At 57.9% G+C, this 12779-nt stretch overlaps 1 protein-coding gene across 1 annotated transcript in view; it reads right to left on the bottom strand.

The window, feature by feature from the left end:
* The window catches only part of GOLGA7B (golgin A7 family member B), a 15879-nt gene extending 3504 nt beyond the window's left edge, over nt 1-12375 (bottom strand). Inside the window, exons 1-5 of the mRNA XM_027775253.1 lie at nt 12292-12375; nt 9623-9748; nt 4822-4974; nt 4641-4742; nt 3246-3330 (exon numbers count right to left, since the gene is read on the bottom strand). Coding sequence (XP_027631054.1) covers nt 3246-3330; nt 4641-4742; nt 4822-4974; nt 9623-9748; nt 12292-12375 — 550 coding nt within the window. The remainder of the gene's footprint in view (nt 1-3245; nt 3331-4640; nt 4743-4821; nt 4975-9622; nt 9749-12291) is intronic.
* Nucleotides 12376-12779: the final 404 nt, after the last annotated feature.

The raw sequence follows: 12779 nt of genomic DNA, 5'->3' as shown, positions 1-12779 counted from the left end.
CCCCACGCCCCTCATTGTCTCCCCGGGGTCCCCGACGCCGTCAGCACAGCCACATGCATGGCTGAGGTGCCCTGGTGTGGAGGTGCAGCCCAGCCTTGCAGCCCAGCGCAGCGCAGAGGCCTCCCAGGATCTGCCAGATCTCCCGCGAGGATGGCCGAGGGCCACCAGCTGAGGAGAGGCTCCGAAGCTGGGTCTGTCTTCCCTGCAGGCTGGAGTCAGAGCCAGCCCCTTCCTAGGCGGGGAACTTTGGGCAAGTCGGCTTCCAGGAGCCTCAGTCTCTTCTGAAAAGTGGGATAGAGGTAGTCCCCACTGCGGGTCGTCCTGACGCCCGATGAATTCTGTAAAGCCTTGGCCAGGCCGGGCACATGGCATATGCTCACTGAGCCTGAGCGGCAGTGCTCATGGCGTCCCACTGTGCCCGCAGTGCCCGTGAGAGCCCAGGCCCGGATGCCCCGCAGCAGACAAGAGCCTGGAGTCCGTCTTCCCAGATGTCAGTCCCTGCCCCTCCCCCAGGACCTCCGCTCTAGAACAAAGGCTGGGGTTCAAGTCTAGCCTCAGGAGCAGAAGTAACTTTGTATCCCAAACGAAAGCGGAGAACCCTTCCAGAACAGCCTCCCTGTGGCAGCCCGCACATGCCCAGGTCCAACAGAGGCAGTGAGTCCCGAACACCCACGGCTCAGAAAGCCATGGTGGCCCCTGAGGGGCAGTGAGGGACACGTGGAGCCCTCTCGACACCACCTGGAAGGGATAGCCCGACCCCTGCTCGGGAGGCCGGAGCCATTGTCCCCATGGTCTGGCGAGCGCCTCTGACACAGACCTTTTGCCCACAGACCTGTGTGACCCTGGCTTCCTTGCAGCCTCAGGTGACTTCCCATCTGGGCGCCATCTCCAGGAAGCCGGAGTGTGAGTCCGGAGCCCTCCTGGTTCTCAACTTGGCACTGTCGTCACCACCAACTGTGCGACCTCAGGCAAGCCACTCGCCCTCTCTGGGCCTCTGTCCCACCTCCGTAAAATGAGAGGGCTCAGGGAATCTTTAGATGCCCGCGCAGCTCTGGTTCACGGTTTTAGCAGAGCACGGGCACACAGTGCGTACTCAGAGAAATCAGTCAACACACGCGTCACTAGACGCCAGCGCCCACCCAGGCCTGGCGCCTTCTAATCTGGTGCCGATGGCCCGCATGGCCTCAGTCCCCAAGGCCTGCCCAGGGCCGGAGCTCAAGGAAAGGGCATTGACTCATCTAAGAGGTTACTTCGGGCCTTCCAGTCCAGTCTGGTCCCCCCACCCAGCGCTGCACGTGCTCAGAGACCCCCGATTAGAGGGCCTGGGGTGCCTTCCTCCAAGTCCGAGCTCCGAGGAGACAGCCCCAACCCGCCGTCGGGGGCTCTGTGCAGGAGCACACTGGGTCGGCGGCCTGGGGCAGCAGAGCGCCCCTCACGTGCCCCGTCCCCATGGGCAGAGAAAGGGGCACAGAGCCTCAAGCTGGGCGTCTTTTATTGGAAAAGGAAATAAGAAAACAAAAGGCCACTGCATTGCCTGTGCCAGCCGCCCACGGGAGACGCACGGGTCACAGCGCCGAGTCACTCAGCGGGCCCGCAGGCACAGTGGGCTCTGGGCTGCAGCTCCCTGGGGGTCCATGGCCCAGGACTCGCGGGCTCAGGCCTCTCAGGGGTCTTGGGGCCGGGTCAGCTCTCTGCGGTTCTCTGGATGGGCTCCTGTTGCCCATGTGCAGCTCTCATGTCCAGCAGGACACCAGGACTCCTCCATTCCAGGAAGCTCCCTGCAGGGTGGGTCTTCCACACCCACTCCTGGCACCTCCTGCCAGCTGAGGTAGCAGCCCCTTCCTTCCATCTTCAGGGCACCAGCAGGGTCCTGCCTCCCGCCCTGGGCCTGGGAGCCGCAGCATTACTGGCTGGGCACGCCCTCTCTCCTTGCAAGGGTGGTTCCCCCAGCCTTGAGGAATTGCAGCTGCTTTGAGTGTCCAGGGAAGCCTCAGCTACAGGTGTTAGAGCCCCGGCTCAGTGTGGCCTGGCCCCAGTGTCCACAAGGGCCCACGGAGGGCACCAGGGCCCTGGTAGGTTGGCCTCCACTCCCAGGACCTGAATTCCCTTCTGCTAGGATGTAGCAGGGCGGGAGAGGCTGGAGAGAAGGGCCAAGCTGGCAGCCCCGGGCGAGGGCCAGGGGCTGTAGGACATCCCTGCAGAGGGCCAGGCTGGACCCACGCAGGGAAGCAGCCACAGGCCATCATGTAGCAAAGACGGGGCAGGATGTGGCGGGACGGTCCTTGGCCTAGCAGCCAAGGGGGACACTCAGAGCACGCACAGACACACGTACTCGCGTGTGTACTCATACACTCACACGCATGCACTCACTCATTTATATGCATGTGTGCTCATGTACTCTCATAAATGTGCACGCACATGCACTTGCACACTCATAAGTGCGCTCACACTCACAGGGGTGTACTCACCCTTGCACGCACGTTGTCCTTTAAGTGCACTTCCGTGCACACAGTGCCCACACAGCCACACACACACATGTGCACACTCCTTTCCACATACACACAGGTTCTCATCTCAGAACACTGGCTAAGGTTCATCTCCCTGTGAAGAGTTTCTTCAGAGCCCCGTAGGCCTCCCCGACCCCCAGGCTGTGGGGCCCACAGCCAGCACTGGACCTGCCACCAGGTCTCAGAGTTAGACATTTATTGGCCAGGCCAGGTGGCCTCCAGCTCTGGGGGACACAGGGAAGCCCCGGGTCAGGAGGTAGGAGCAGGCTGAGGGCTCCCACCACAGCACCCATCTCCCCAGGCCTCTGGTTCAGTGGAGGCAGGATCACAGATGGGCAAAGGCCCTGGGTGGAATTGGGAAGGGCAGACGTGGGAGGCAGCCCTGGGGCAGGGCCCCGGGTCAGGGGGTCCGGGAGGACCTGGGATTAGAGCTGAGAATCATGCTGTGAGGAGTTCCCTCTGTGCCGGACCAGGGCCATTGGGGTGGTGGCGAGGAACTGCAGGAGGCAGGGCCGTCCAGGCTGTGCACCCCCATTCCAGGCCTTCCCTGGGAAAGCAGAGCACCGGGGTCCGGAAGAACTGACCCTCCGGGGGCGAGGACTGACAGCCCACAGGAAACACCAGGCCACCCCACCACCACCACCACCGGGCCCAGGGTGGGCCCAGAGAATGAGTCAGAAGCGGGTGCTCTGGTAACGTAGCCGCCGCAGGTCTGCGAGGCCCTCGCTCCGGCCGTACAACTCCCTGCAGGTTTTTTGCCGCTGCTGCTGCCGCTGCTGGAGCTGCCGCTGCTACACCGGTCCTCGTAGATGGAGATCTCGATCTGGGGTCGCGGTCAAGGACAGCTGCAGCTGCAGAGGGGTCAGGACGGACCCAGGATGGAGACCAGCAGCCCGCAGAAGGCAGGGCTCACACTGCTGCCTAGATAGCCCCACCCTGCCCCAGGCCACCCGTGTGCATTGCTCAGCTAGCTGTGGGGATCTGCAGGGCCGCACTGCTGGGCACAGGGCCATGGTCACAGCGGACAGAGCTGACCACCCTAGGAGCGGGCCTAACCACCACTCTTAGGACACCTGTCCCTGGATGTGATGTCTACCGCACAGTAGTGTGGGCCCCTAGGACACCTGTCCCCAGACGCGGTGTCTACTGCACAGCAGTGTGGGCCCCTAGGACACCTGTCCCTGGATGTGATGTCTACCGCACGGCAGTGTGGGCCCCCAGGGCACCTGTCCCCGGAAGCGGTGTCTACCGCCCGGCAGTGTGGGCCCCTAGGACACCTGTCCCCGGACGCGGTGTCTACCGCACGGCAGTGTGGGCCCTGTGTGGCCTGAAGTCAAATCCTGCCTGCCCACACTCCAGCAAGGTGACCTCAGGCCAGCCACTGAACTTGCTAGCTCTCAACTCAGTGGCCTTGGGGTGCTTATGCGGAGTCCGTGAAACAACGTATGTAGCACTGAGCAAGGCCCGGCTCGTAGTAAGAGCCCGATAAACAGAAGTGCTCTCCCCGCTGCATGAGCGTGTGCTTCTGGGCGTTTGTGTTTCCTGTGAGGCCGTTGAGGGTTCTGCTGCCATGCTGTGATGCTGGCGCTCACCTGGACCCCGCATCCCAGGGGGAGTCAGCACAGCCTGCCCACTGCCCGGCCTCTCGTCAGCACCGAGACCATGGGGGTTGCCTCACCCTGCACGGGCTGCTGCTCGCCGGCGAGGGGCACAGTGGGACCTCCGTCAGCCTGTAGGTTACCTGGGCTGGCGGCCACATACGCGAGCGCAGAGCAGCACCCTCCTGAGGGCACCGCGCCCAGCAGCCAGGAGAGCCAGAGCTCAGGCCCCGCCGCGACACACCGGCTCTGTGGCTCTGAGCCGGCTCTTGAACGCAGTGTCATCGCTATAGACGGGAATGAGCGCGCCACACTGCACGGGCGTTAGGAGAACGACGTGCATTCGGGCTGCGAAGCACTTAGCATGACTCCATGCGGCCTGATGGATGCAAGCATGAAGTCCAAGGACACCCCAGTCGTTTGTGGTAGGGGAGGGGACTGAGGACCATTGACGTGGGGAGTCCCAGGAGGGCCCTGGCCAGAGCCCCACGGGCTGACGCTCGGTGCCGTCACACAGAGCAGCCGGGAAGGATACGACCCTCATCCCTCGCTCCACGGGATCTGTGAGCAGGAGGCCTCGAGGCGCGAAAACCTTCTCATTCTGCTCCTGGATGTAGCGGGAAATCTTCTTGAGGACCTGAAAGAGAGGGCCCGTGGAGGGCGAGCGTGCAGCAGGGAGGCCCTGGAGGCGGGGCAGGGCGGGACATGGGAGCCACCTTCTCGTAGTGGGTCTCCATGCAGAGGAAGATGAAGTAGGCCGTAGCACAGGCCAGGCAGCCCTCCAGATAGGAGCTGCCCCCGATCTTCTCGGCCTCTGCGTAGAAGCCGTTGAGGGTCTTCACGGTCTCTTCGAAGAGCTGCCGCTCAATCTGAGAGAGAGAAGGACAGCCAGGCTGAGCGGGGCCCCGCGGTGTGGGTGGCTACAGGTGGGGTGATGGCGGTGGGGCCACGCGGGTGGGAAGGAGATGACAGCCTGACACCCAGGTGAGCCAGAGCTGCAGGTGGAGCGCACACGGCCTGGACAGGGAGCAGAGGCCTGGGCTCCAGTGCAGACCTGCCAGTCAGCCGTGTGGCACTGGGCTCATGGCTCACCCTCTCCAGGCCCCGAGTCCCATCTACAACACGGCGTGAGAGCAGCTGCTCAGCCGCCCTTGGAAACAGGACCTCCCATGAGACCCTGGGTGATGCAAACAAGCCTTCTAGGGCTCTGTCACCCCCAGTCTTGAGAGTGGTGGGAGGACTCAGGACGAAATTTGTAGGCGTGCTCCGAGTTTACATGAGACCCCAACTGCATGTGACTGCTTGGGGGTGCTGGGGCGTCTCCCCAGGAGGGAGTCTCTCCTAGCTTAGTCACCCAGTCCAGTGTGTCGACAACTGCGAAGCCAGCCTGCTGCCTCTACGGTGGTGGCCACTAGGCCAAGCGCTCACGCCTGCCAGGTGACCCCATGTATCTGCTCTTCCCTTGGCCCTCAGAGCAGGACCATCAGCAGGTACACCTTCATCCCCCCATCACAGGGCGGCTGTCCAAGTTCCTACCACTGTGACCATGTGCCCCGCGGTCCCGGCCGCCGCCATCTCTGGTCCTTACACTGGCCTCCCTGCCTCCTCCCTGTCCTAACTTCCCTCTAAGAAGGATCATGCCAGAGCCAGCAGGTGGCATAGTGGTGAAGGCGCTGGATTCCCACTTGGTCAGCCACAGTTCAAGTCCTGGACCTGGCAGCTTGCTTTCTCACTTTCTCATTTTCTGTCACTTTCTCACTCTGGTGAGCTCACATGTCAAACTAAAAAGTAAAAATAGTCATAATAAAATTAAATAAAATAATCATTATTTTTTAAAAGAAGAAGGATCGTGCCACATCTCTGATCAAGAGCTTCCGGAGCCTTCCCGTCTCTCTCTACGAAGAATCCGAGAAGCCCTGCTGCTCTGCTCTGCTTGGGTCCCTCTCCTCACTCAGTTCTCTGTTTCTTGGAAATTCCTGAGGCCCTTGTGCCCGTGCCTCAGCTGCGACAGTCCTCCCGGCACCCTCCACAGCTCATCCTGTATCCCCTCAGGACTCGCCGTATCCGGGGGGGCCTCCCCCATTCTAGTACTTGTTACCACCTGGCTGCCGTGCACGTCGGGCTTCCACTCCCATCTCCTGTGCCGTCTAGTAGGAAGCAGGCCCAGGGCCAGCAGGTGGCATAGCGATCAGGGCGCTGGCCTCCCACGTGGCTGACTCCTCGTTTTGAGTCCCAGACCTGGTGGCTTGAAACTCACGCCGGGCATGTGTGTGTACACGCCCAAGACTCCAAGAGGAGAGGGGATTGCAGCGTGGTATCCCCCGGGGACTGATTTCTCATTTTCATCCCTCTGTCTCTGTTTCTCTGGCAAGTACACATGCCCTACAGCAAAAATCTTTCTCTCAAAAAAAAAAAAAAAAAAAAAAGGAAGGAAGGAAGAAAGCTAACTCCAGGAGTACACTCCCACACGCCCAGTGCCTAACACACCGCTGGTTCTCAGCCCCTACACAGGGACTGCTGAGTGCACGTGCCCAGGGCCGCACGGCACCACCTGAGTCTGCTCCTTGCCACGCACCCTGCCCCAGGAGGTCTGGGGGGTCTTGCTCCAGGTCCCACAGGCGTCAGGGTGTCCGGAGCCCTCATTTCCACCCGCTTCAGTGTGAAGCATTCACACACTTGCACACTTGCCCCGTGGGACCATGACTGCCCATCACACGGCTTGGGGTCCTCCCTGCCCAGCTAGGACAAAAGTGCTCCCAAAGAATGATCAGAAGCGTTGGGGTTCCGACCACCAGCCCTAACGCACCTGGAGGGAACACACAGAGTACACTCTGCCCAGCTGGTCATGACCCAGGCCCTGCTCTAGTCTAGACGTCACTCTCCCCTGACGTGGAGAGACCTGCATTGCTCCCCCAAAGCTGGCTGTGGCCAGAGCAGCTAAGGCCGGCCCTGCCTAGTTCGCTAAGCCTGCTCAACTCTGCCTGGGCTGCTGAACGGCAGGACCGGGATCCGTCCTCTGCCCACCCCAGCCCCCGGCCAGCTCTAGGCAGCCTGGGTGAAGGCTGCGTACATTCCCAGACCAGGAACAAAACTCAGCAGTCGATACCCACGGGGCCCCAACTGAGAGGGGGTCCGAGAGGCACCTGTGGCCCACATAGCTGAGTCAGGAGGCAGAGGCTGTGGACAATCTTTGACTGGACCCCTTCATTGCCCCCCAGCGGAGTGGAACAGAGCCTCAGGTGGGGAGAAGGGAGAAGGGCCACCTCCAGCTCTTTCTCTGGCTCTCTAACTTCCCTGCCGAGACAGATCACGAAGGCATCTGGCTTTATGAATACGCACTACAGATGCAATGGTATCAGTGAGAACATGAGAAAGAGAGGGCACTGGGCCCAGCAGGTGGCCTGGTGATTAAGGCACTGGACACTCCCACATGGCTGACCATGGTTCGAGTCCTGGACCGGCTGGCTTGCTTTCTCACTTCCTCTCTCTCTCTCTGCGTCTCTCTCCGGTCAAATTAAAAGAAAATGAATGACTCAATAAAATTAATCATTAAAAAAAGCACAGCATCAAGGCTCGTCCGCACCAAGACCGTGCTCCGTGACTGCCTCGTCACTTCCTCTTCCGGGCCCTCAGTACCCCTGTAAACAAGAGGGGCAGACTCGTGTGGTGCTTCTCAATCTTTACTGCACAGATGGATAGCCCGAGGAGCTGCTTAAAGCCCGTTCTAACCACGCCCGCATTTCTCTCTCTTTCTTTCTTTCTTTCTTTCTTTCTTTCTTTCTTTCTTTCTTTCCTTCTTTCTTTCTTTTTTCTTTCTTTCCTTCTTTCTTTCTTTTTTCTTGGAGAGGTTTTTGCTATTAAGGCACGTGAGCTCGCCAGACAGAGACAGAGAGACAGAAAGCGAGAAATCACCCCCCAGGGGGGATGGCCACATCACAATCCCTTCTCCTCCATCCTCCTCTCGGGATCTTGGGCACGCACGCACACGCGCACAGCATGAGTTTAAGCCACCGGGTCCGGGACTCAAACTGCAGTCAATTACATGGGAGGCCAGTGACATAGCCATTACACTAACTGCTGGTCTCCCAGACCTGCATTTCAAATGTGCTCCCAGGTGGTGCCAACACTGGCAGCGCACAGACCGGTGTCAGTGACAAGGGCTTCGTCGTCCTCGCCAGCTGCACGCTGAACCCCTCTGAGCAGCTCAGAGAGCCTACCATGCCCCAGTCCCACCCTGGGGGATTCTGATTCACATGGGCTGGGGAGGGGGGAGGGCATTAGAGCAGAAACGACCACGCTGCCCTCCCAAGCTGACACCCTGCAACGTTCCTTTTCTTTTTAGTTTTTAGTTTTTGGTTTTTTGTTTATTTTTGTGTTTTTTTTCCCCAATTTTGCTAGAGTTCATGTGCTCACCAGAGAAAGAAAGAGAGAGGGAAAGTGAGAAATGACGCTTTGGGGGGATGGCCACATCGCCGTCCTGTCTCCTCCAGTCTCCCTTCGGGATGTCAGGTATGCACACACATGCATCTGGGGTAACGCTCATGCCACCAGGTCCAACACTTGAACTGCACAGGCGGCCATGTGGGACTCAGCACCTTAACCTCCACACTGCCTGCTGGCTAGACGTTCCTTTTCAACAGCTCCACGGTGCTCTGACGCACAGCCAGGGGCGAGCAGAAGCGCTGAAGCCCCTACAGCACGAGAAGACCAGCAGTCCTCCACCCGGGGCCTGTGAGTCACTCTGCTCTGTTCACTGGGGGATTCTTCATTAAAAAAGCAAGGTTTAAACAAACAGGATTCATTTTTAAATTAAGATGGGAAGCAAAGCTGAGGCCTCTGGCCTCTCCTCACATGCAGACTCTGCCTTCTTTTTGTTTATTGTATTTTGTTTTATTTTTGGGTCTTTGCCATAGGGCACATGCACTCATTGGAGAGAGAAAGAGACAGAGAGGGAAAGCGAGAAATCACCCCCGGGGGGATGGCCACTCCACAGTCCCTTCTCCATCCTCCTCTTGGGATTTTGAACACACACTCACAGATGCCCAGCATGAGTTTTAAGCTGCCAGGTCTGAGACTCAAACCATGGTCGGCCACGTGGGAGTCCAGCACCTTAACCACCACCCCACCCTCTCGGCCCTGGCATCAGGATTTCCCCCAGAAAATTCTGATGTACAACCGGGGTTGAGAACAGCTGCTCATGAATGGAGACCCCTGAACCACAACCCAGCCACGAGTCAGCGTCTCTGCACGACACCTAATACCCGGCGGGACTGGGAATCTCCATTGTTTTCAGACTTCCCGCGGGATTCTCACGCAGCTGCGGTTTGAGAGCTGCTGGGCCAGAGGCTTCTTCAGCCCCACCTGTCTATGAGTATTAATATTCTTCCATTCGAAGCGGCTGAACGAACTGTGTGTTCTCTCATGTGCGCGTCATATGATCCTGGAAAAAACACCTTCCAGTAAGGCCTTAGTGTCCTCATGGCCCTAGGTTTCAGGCTTAGAGAAAGGCCTCCTTACCCGGCTGTCCAACTCAGGGGGAAATTTGGTCTGGAACTGACAGATGGTCCCGTCGCTGTAGTCTCTCTGGATGAAGACCTTGGTGGCCAGCGAGGCGCTTCTCCGGAGCTCCTGCAGGTTGTGGGCCTGGGGGACACACAGGGGGCAGGCTCTGAGGTAACCCAGGGCTTCCAGGTCTGCAGGCCTTTCCACACTAAGACAGGGGTGTTCCCAGCAGGGATGAGCTGGCCACACGGAAAGTTCTCCCGGGTGGCTATGGGGAAGGACTATGGATTTACCCAAGAAGCTCACCCCAGAAAGAGAGAGAAAAGAAAAATAAAGACAGGGCCAAAGCCTAGCCAAAAATGAGAGGTTCAGGAGCCACCGACAGAGCCGGGAGCTGTTCTTTTATGTTACTTAGTTATTTCTTCCAGGAGAGAGACGGCACCCCCCGCAGGGTCCTCATGCCCCAATCCACGCCCGGCCTCAGCCAGCCCTCACGGGCACGCGTGCTCCCAGCTCGTACAGGGCCTTGGACAAGAGCACAGGACCTTTCCACAGGGGCTCCTGGCTCACAGGGCATGGCTGTACTGCTGCACCACCACGTGGCCCCCAAGAAAGGATTCTTTTTTTGAGAGGTTTTTGCCATAGGGTGCATGCACTCGCCAGACAGACAGAGAGAGACAGAAAGTGAGAAATCACCCCCCAGAGGGGATGGCCACGCCACAATCCCTTCTCCTCCATTCTCCTCTCGGGATCTTGGGCACGCATGCACACGCGCCCAGCGTGAGTTTTAAGCCACCGGGTCCGGGACATGAACCGCGGTCGACTACGTGGGAGTCCAGTGACATAGCCATTATGCCAACTGCTGGTCCCAAGAAAGGATTCTGTTTTTGTTTGTTTTTGTTTGTTTGTTTGGGGAGAGGTTTTCGCTATAGGATGCATGTGCTTGCCAGACAGACAGAGAGAGACAGAGAGACAAAAAGCGAGAAATCACCCCCCAGGGAGGATGGTCACGCCGCAATCCCTTCTCCTCCATTCTCCTCTCGGGATCTTGGGCACACACGCACATGCGCCTGGCATGAGTTTTAAGCCACCGGGTCCAGGACACAAACCGCGGTCGACTACGTGGGCGTCCAGCGACATAGCCATTACGCTAACTGCTGGTTCCCCCAAGAAAGGATTCTAACAGGAGGAACGAGACCTGTGCCCAGACTCTTCCCTTATCTACTTCTTTCTCTCACACACACACTCACACTCACTCACACACACTCACACATATACACTCATACTCGCTTACACACATACTCACACTCACTCATTCACACACCTACTCACACACTCTGACACTCTCACACACTCACACACACACACACACACACAGAAGGACCTTCACACTTCCTCTATTCACCAAGTCACCAGAGCTCACAATCTGCCAGGCCTGGGCTTAGGAACCAGCACGGAGGACCGAAGCCTCAGGCCCAGCAGGCAGGCTCCCAGCTCCCAGCAGGGTTCTGTGGGGAGGGACGTGGAAGAGGAGGACCCGGTACCCCTGAGCTTTGAGAGAGCCTAGGTTCAGGCTAGAGAGCAGCAGGGCAGCTTCACGCCAACGACTCTCACCACAGGACAGAAAGGGCCTGTGAACGTCCAAGTGCCCCAGAGAAACTGTGGGCAAGGCGGACTGATGCCAGAAACTGAAGAATCTTCCCAGATGAGAAGGAGTCAGGTGATTTCTGTCCCTTGTCCGCACCTGCAGACCAGACGCTAACAGAGACTCAGCATCTGAGGGGAGTGGGCTCAATTCCACAGGGGAGGGAGGCTGTTTCTTCCTCTTTTTCCACTCTCCAGTCTCAGCCACCCACATCTGAGACAAGCGTCCACAGGTGAAGCCTTGCACCGGGGCCATGCAGAGAGCGAGCCCCAGGGCAGCGTGAACAAGCAGCAGTTCATCCTGTGTAATTAAGCTGAGTGGTTCAGCCACGCGGCTCTCGTTTATTGAGTCCCTCCTAGTACCAGGCTCTGGGGAGGCCAAGGAGACAGTCTGAGAGCTCCAGGGAGGAAGACGAGTAAATATATCACGAGTTTGACGGTGATGAATGCCACAGAGAAGGAGCGTCTCACCCAGAGCACGCACGCAGAAAGGGCGCCCTGAAGCCTGGGTTGAGTCATCAAAGCAAGCCAGGAGTTGCCAGTGGTAGAGGGCAGGCGGGGAGCTGGGAGAGGAAAGGCAGCCCTGACCACAGGGGAACGTGTGCAAAGTCACAAAGATAGCAGAGAGAGCCATCTACTCCAGGGACCAGAGGCAGATCTCAGCACCCCCCACACATATGTACAATTATTATGTGTCAATCAAAAGTGAAAAATGAATGCCCAAGGACGAAAGACTGGATTTTTTAAAATGTGGCACATATACCCTATAGAATACTACTCAGCCATAAAGAACAGTGAGACCCTGACATTTGATACAAAGTGGCTGAATAGAGAGGATGTAGTGCTAAGTGAAGCAAGCCAGACTATGAAAGACAGGCACTGTATGTCCCCACTCTAAATGACCGAATGTCTGCACTTATGGCAGAAACTGAGAGACTGGAAGCTGTAACAGCAGAGATGGCAAGTGTAGAAACCAGAGACTATAGGGAGATGGGTACTGGGCAGTAGGAGGGCGGGACCAAGGAAAACATTTAACCGACACAACAGTGGATGTTGGGGATAATGAGCATCATAATATCTTTTACTTCATCGACATGCAATGCACACAGGCTTTGAAAAACCATATCGTACTCTGTTTCGATATACAATGATTAAGTGTAAAATAAATAAATAACTAATTCAAATGTTTTAAAATAAAGGGGAAGGACCAGCAGTTAGCGTAATGGCTGTCGCTGGACTCCCACGTAGTCGACCACGGTTCACGTCTCGGACCCGGTGGCTTAAAACTCATGCTGGGCGCGTGTGCGTGCGTGCCCAAGCGCGTGTGCGTGCGTGCCCAAGATCCCAAGAGGAGAACAGAGGAGAAGGGATTGCGGTATGACCATCCCCCCAGGGGGGTGATTTCTCGCTTTCTGTCTCTCTGTCTCTCTCTATCTGTCTGGCGAGCACACGTGCCCTATAGCAAAAACCTCTAAAATAAATAAATAAATAAAATAAAGGGGAAAGAACAGTGCTTCCGCCATTCTCC

The sequence above is a fragment of the Tupaia chinensis genome, unplaced genomic scaffold (assembly GCF_000334495.1).
Source record: "Tupaia chinensis unplaced genomic scaffold, TupChi_1.0 Scaffold000539_1, whole genome shotgun sequence".
NCBI lineage: Eukaryota > Metazoa > Chordata > Mammalia > Scandentia > Tupaiidae > Tupaia > Tupaia belangeri.
This window is presented reverse-complemented; position numbering and strand designations above follow the sequence as displayed.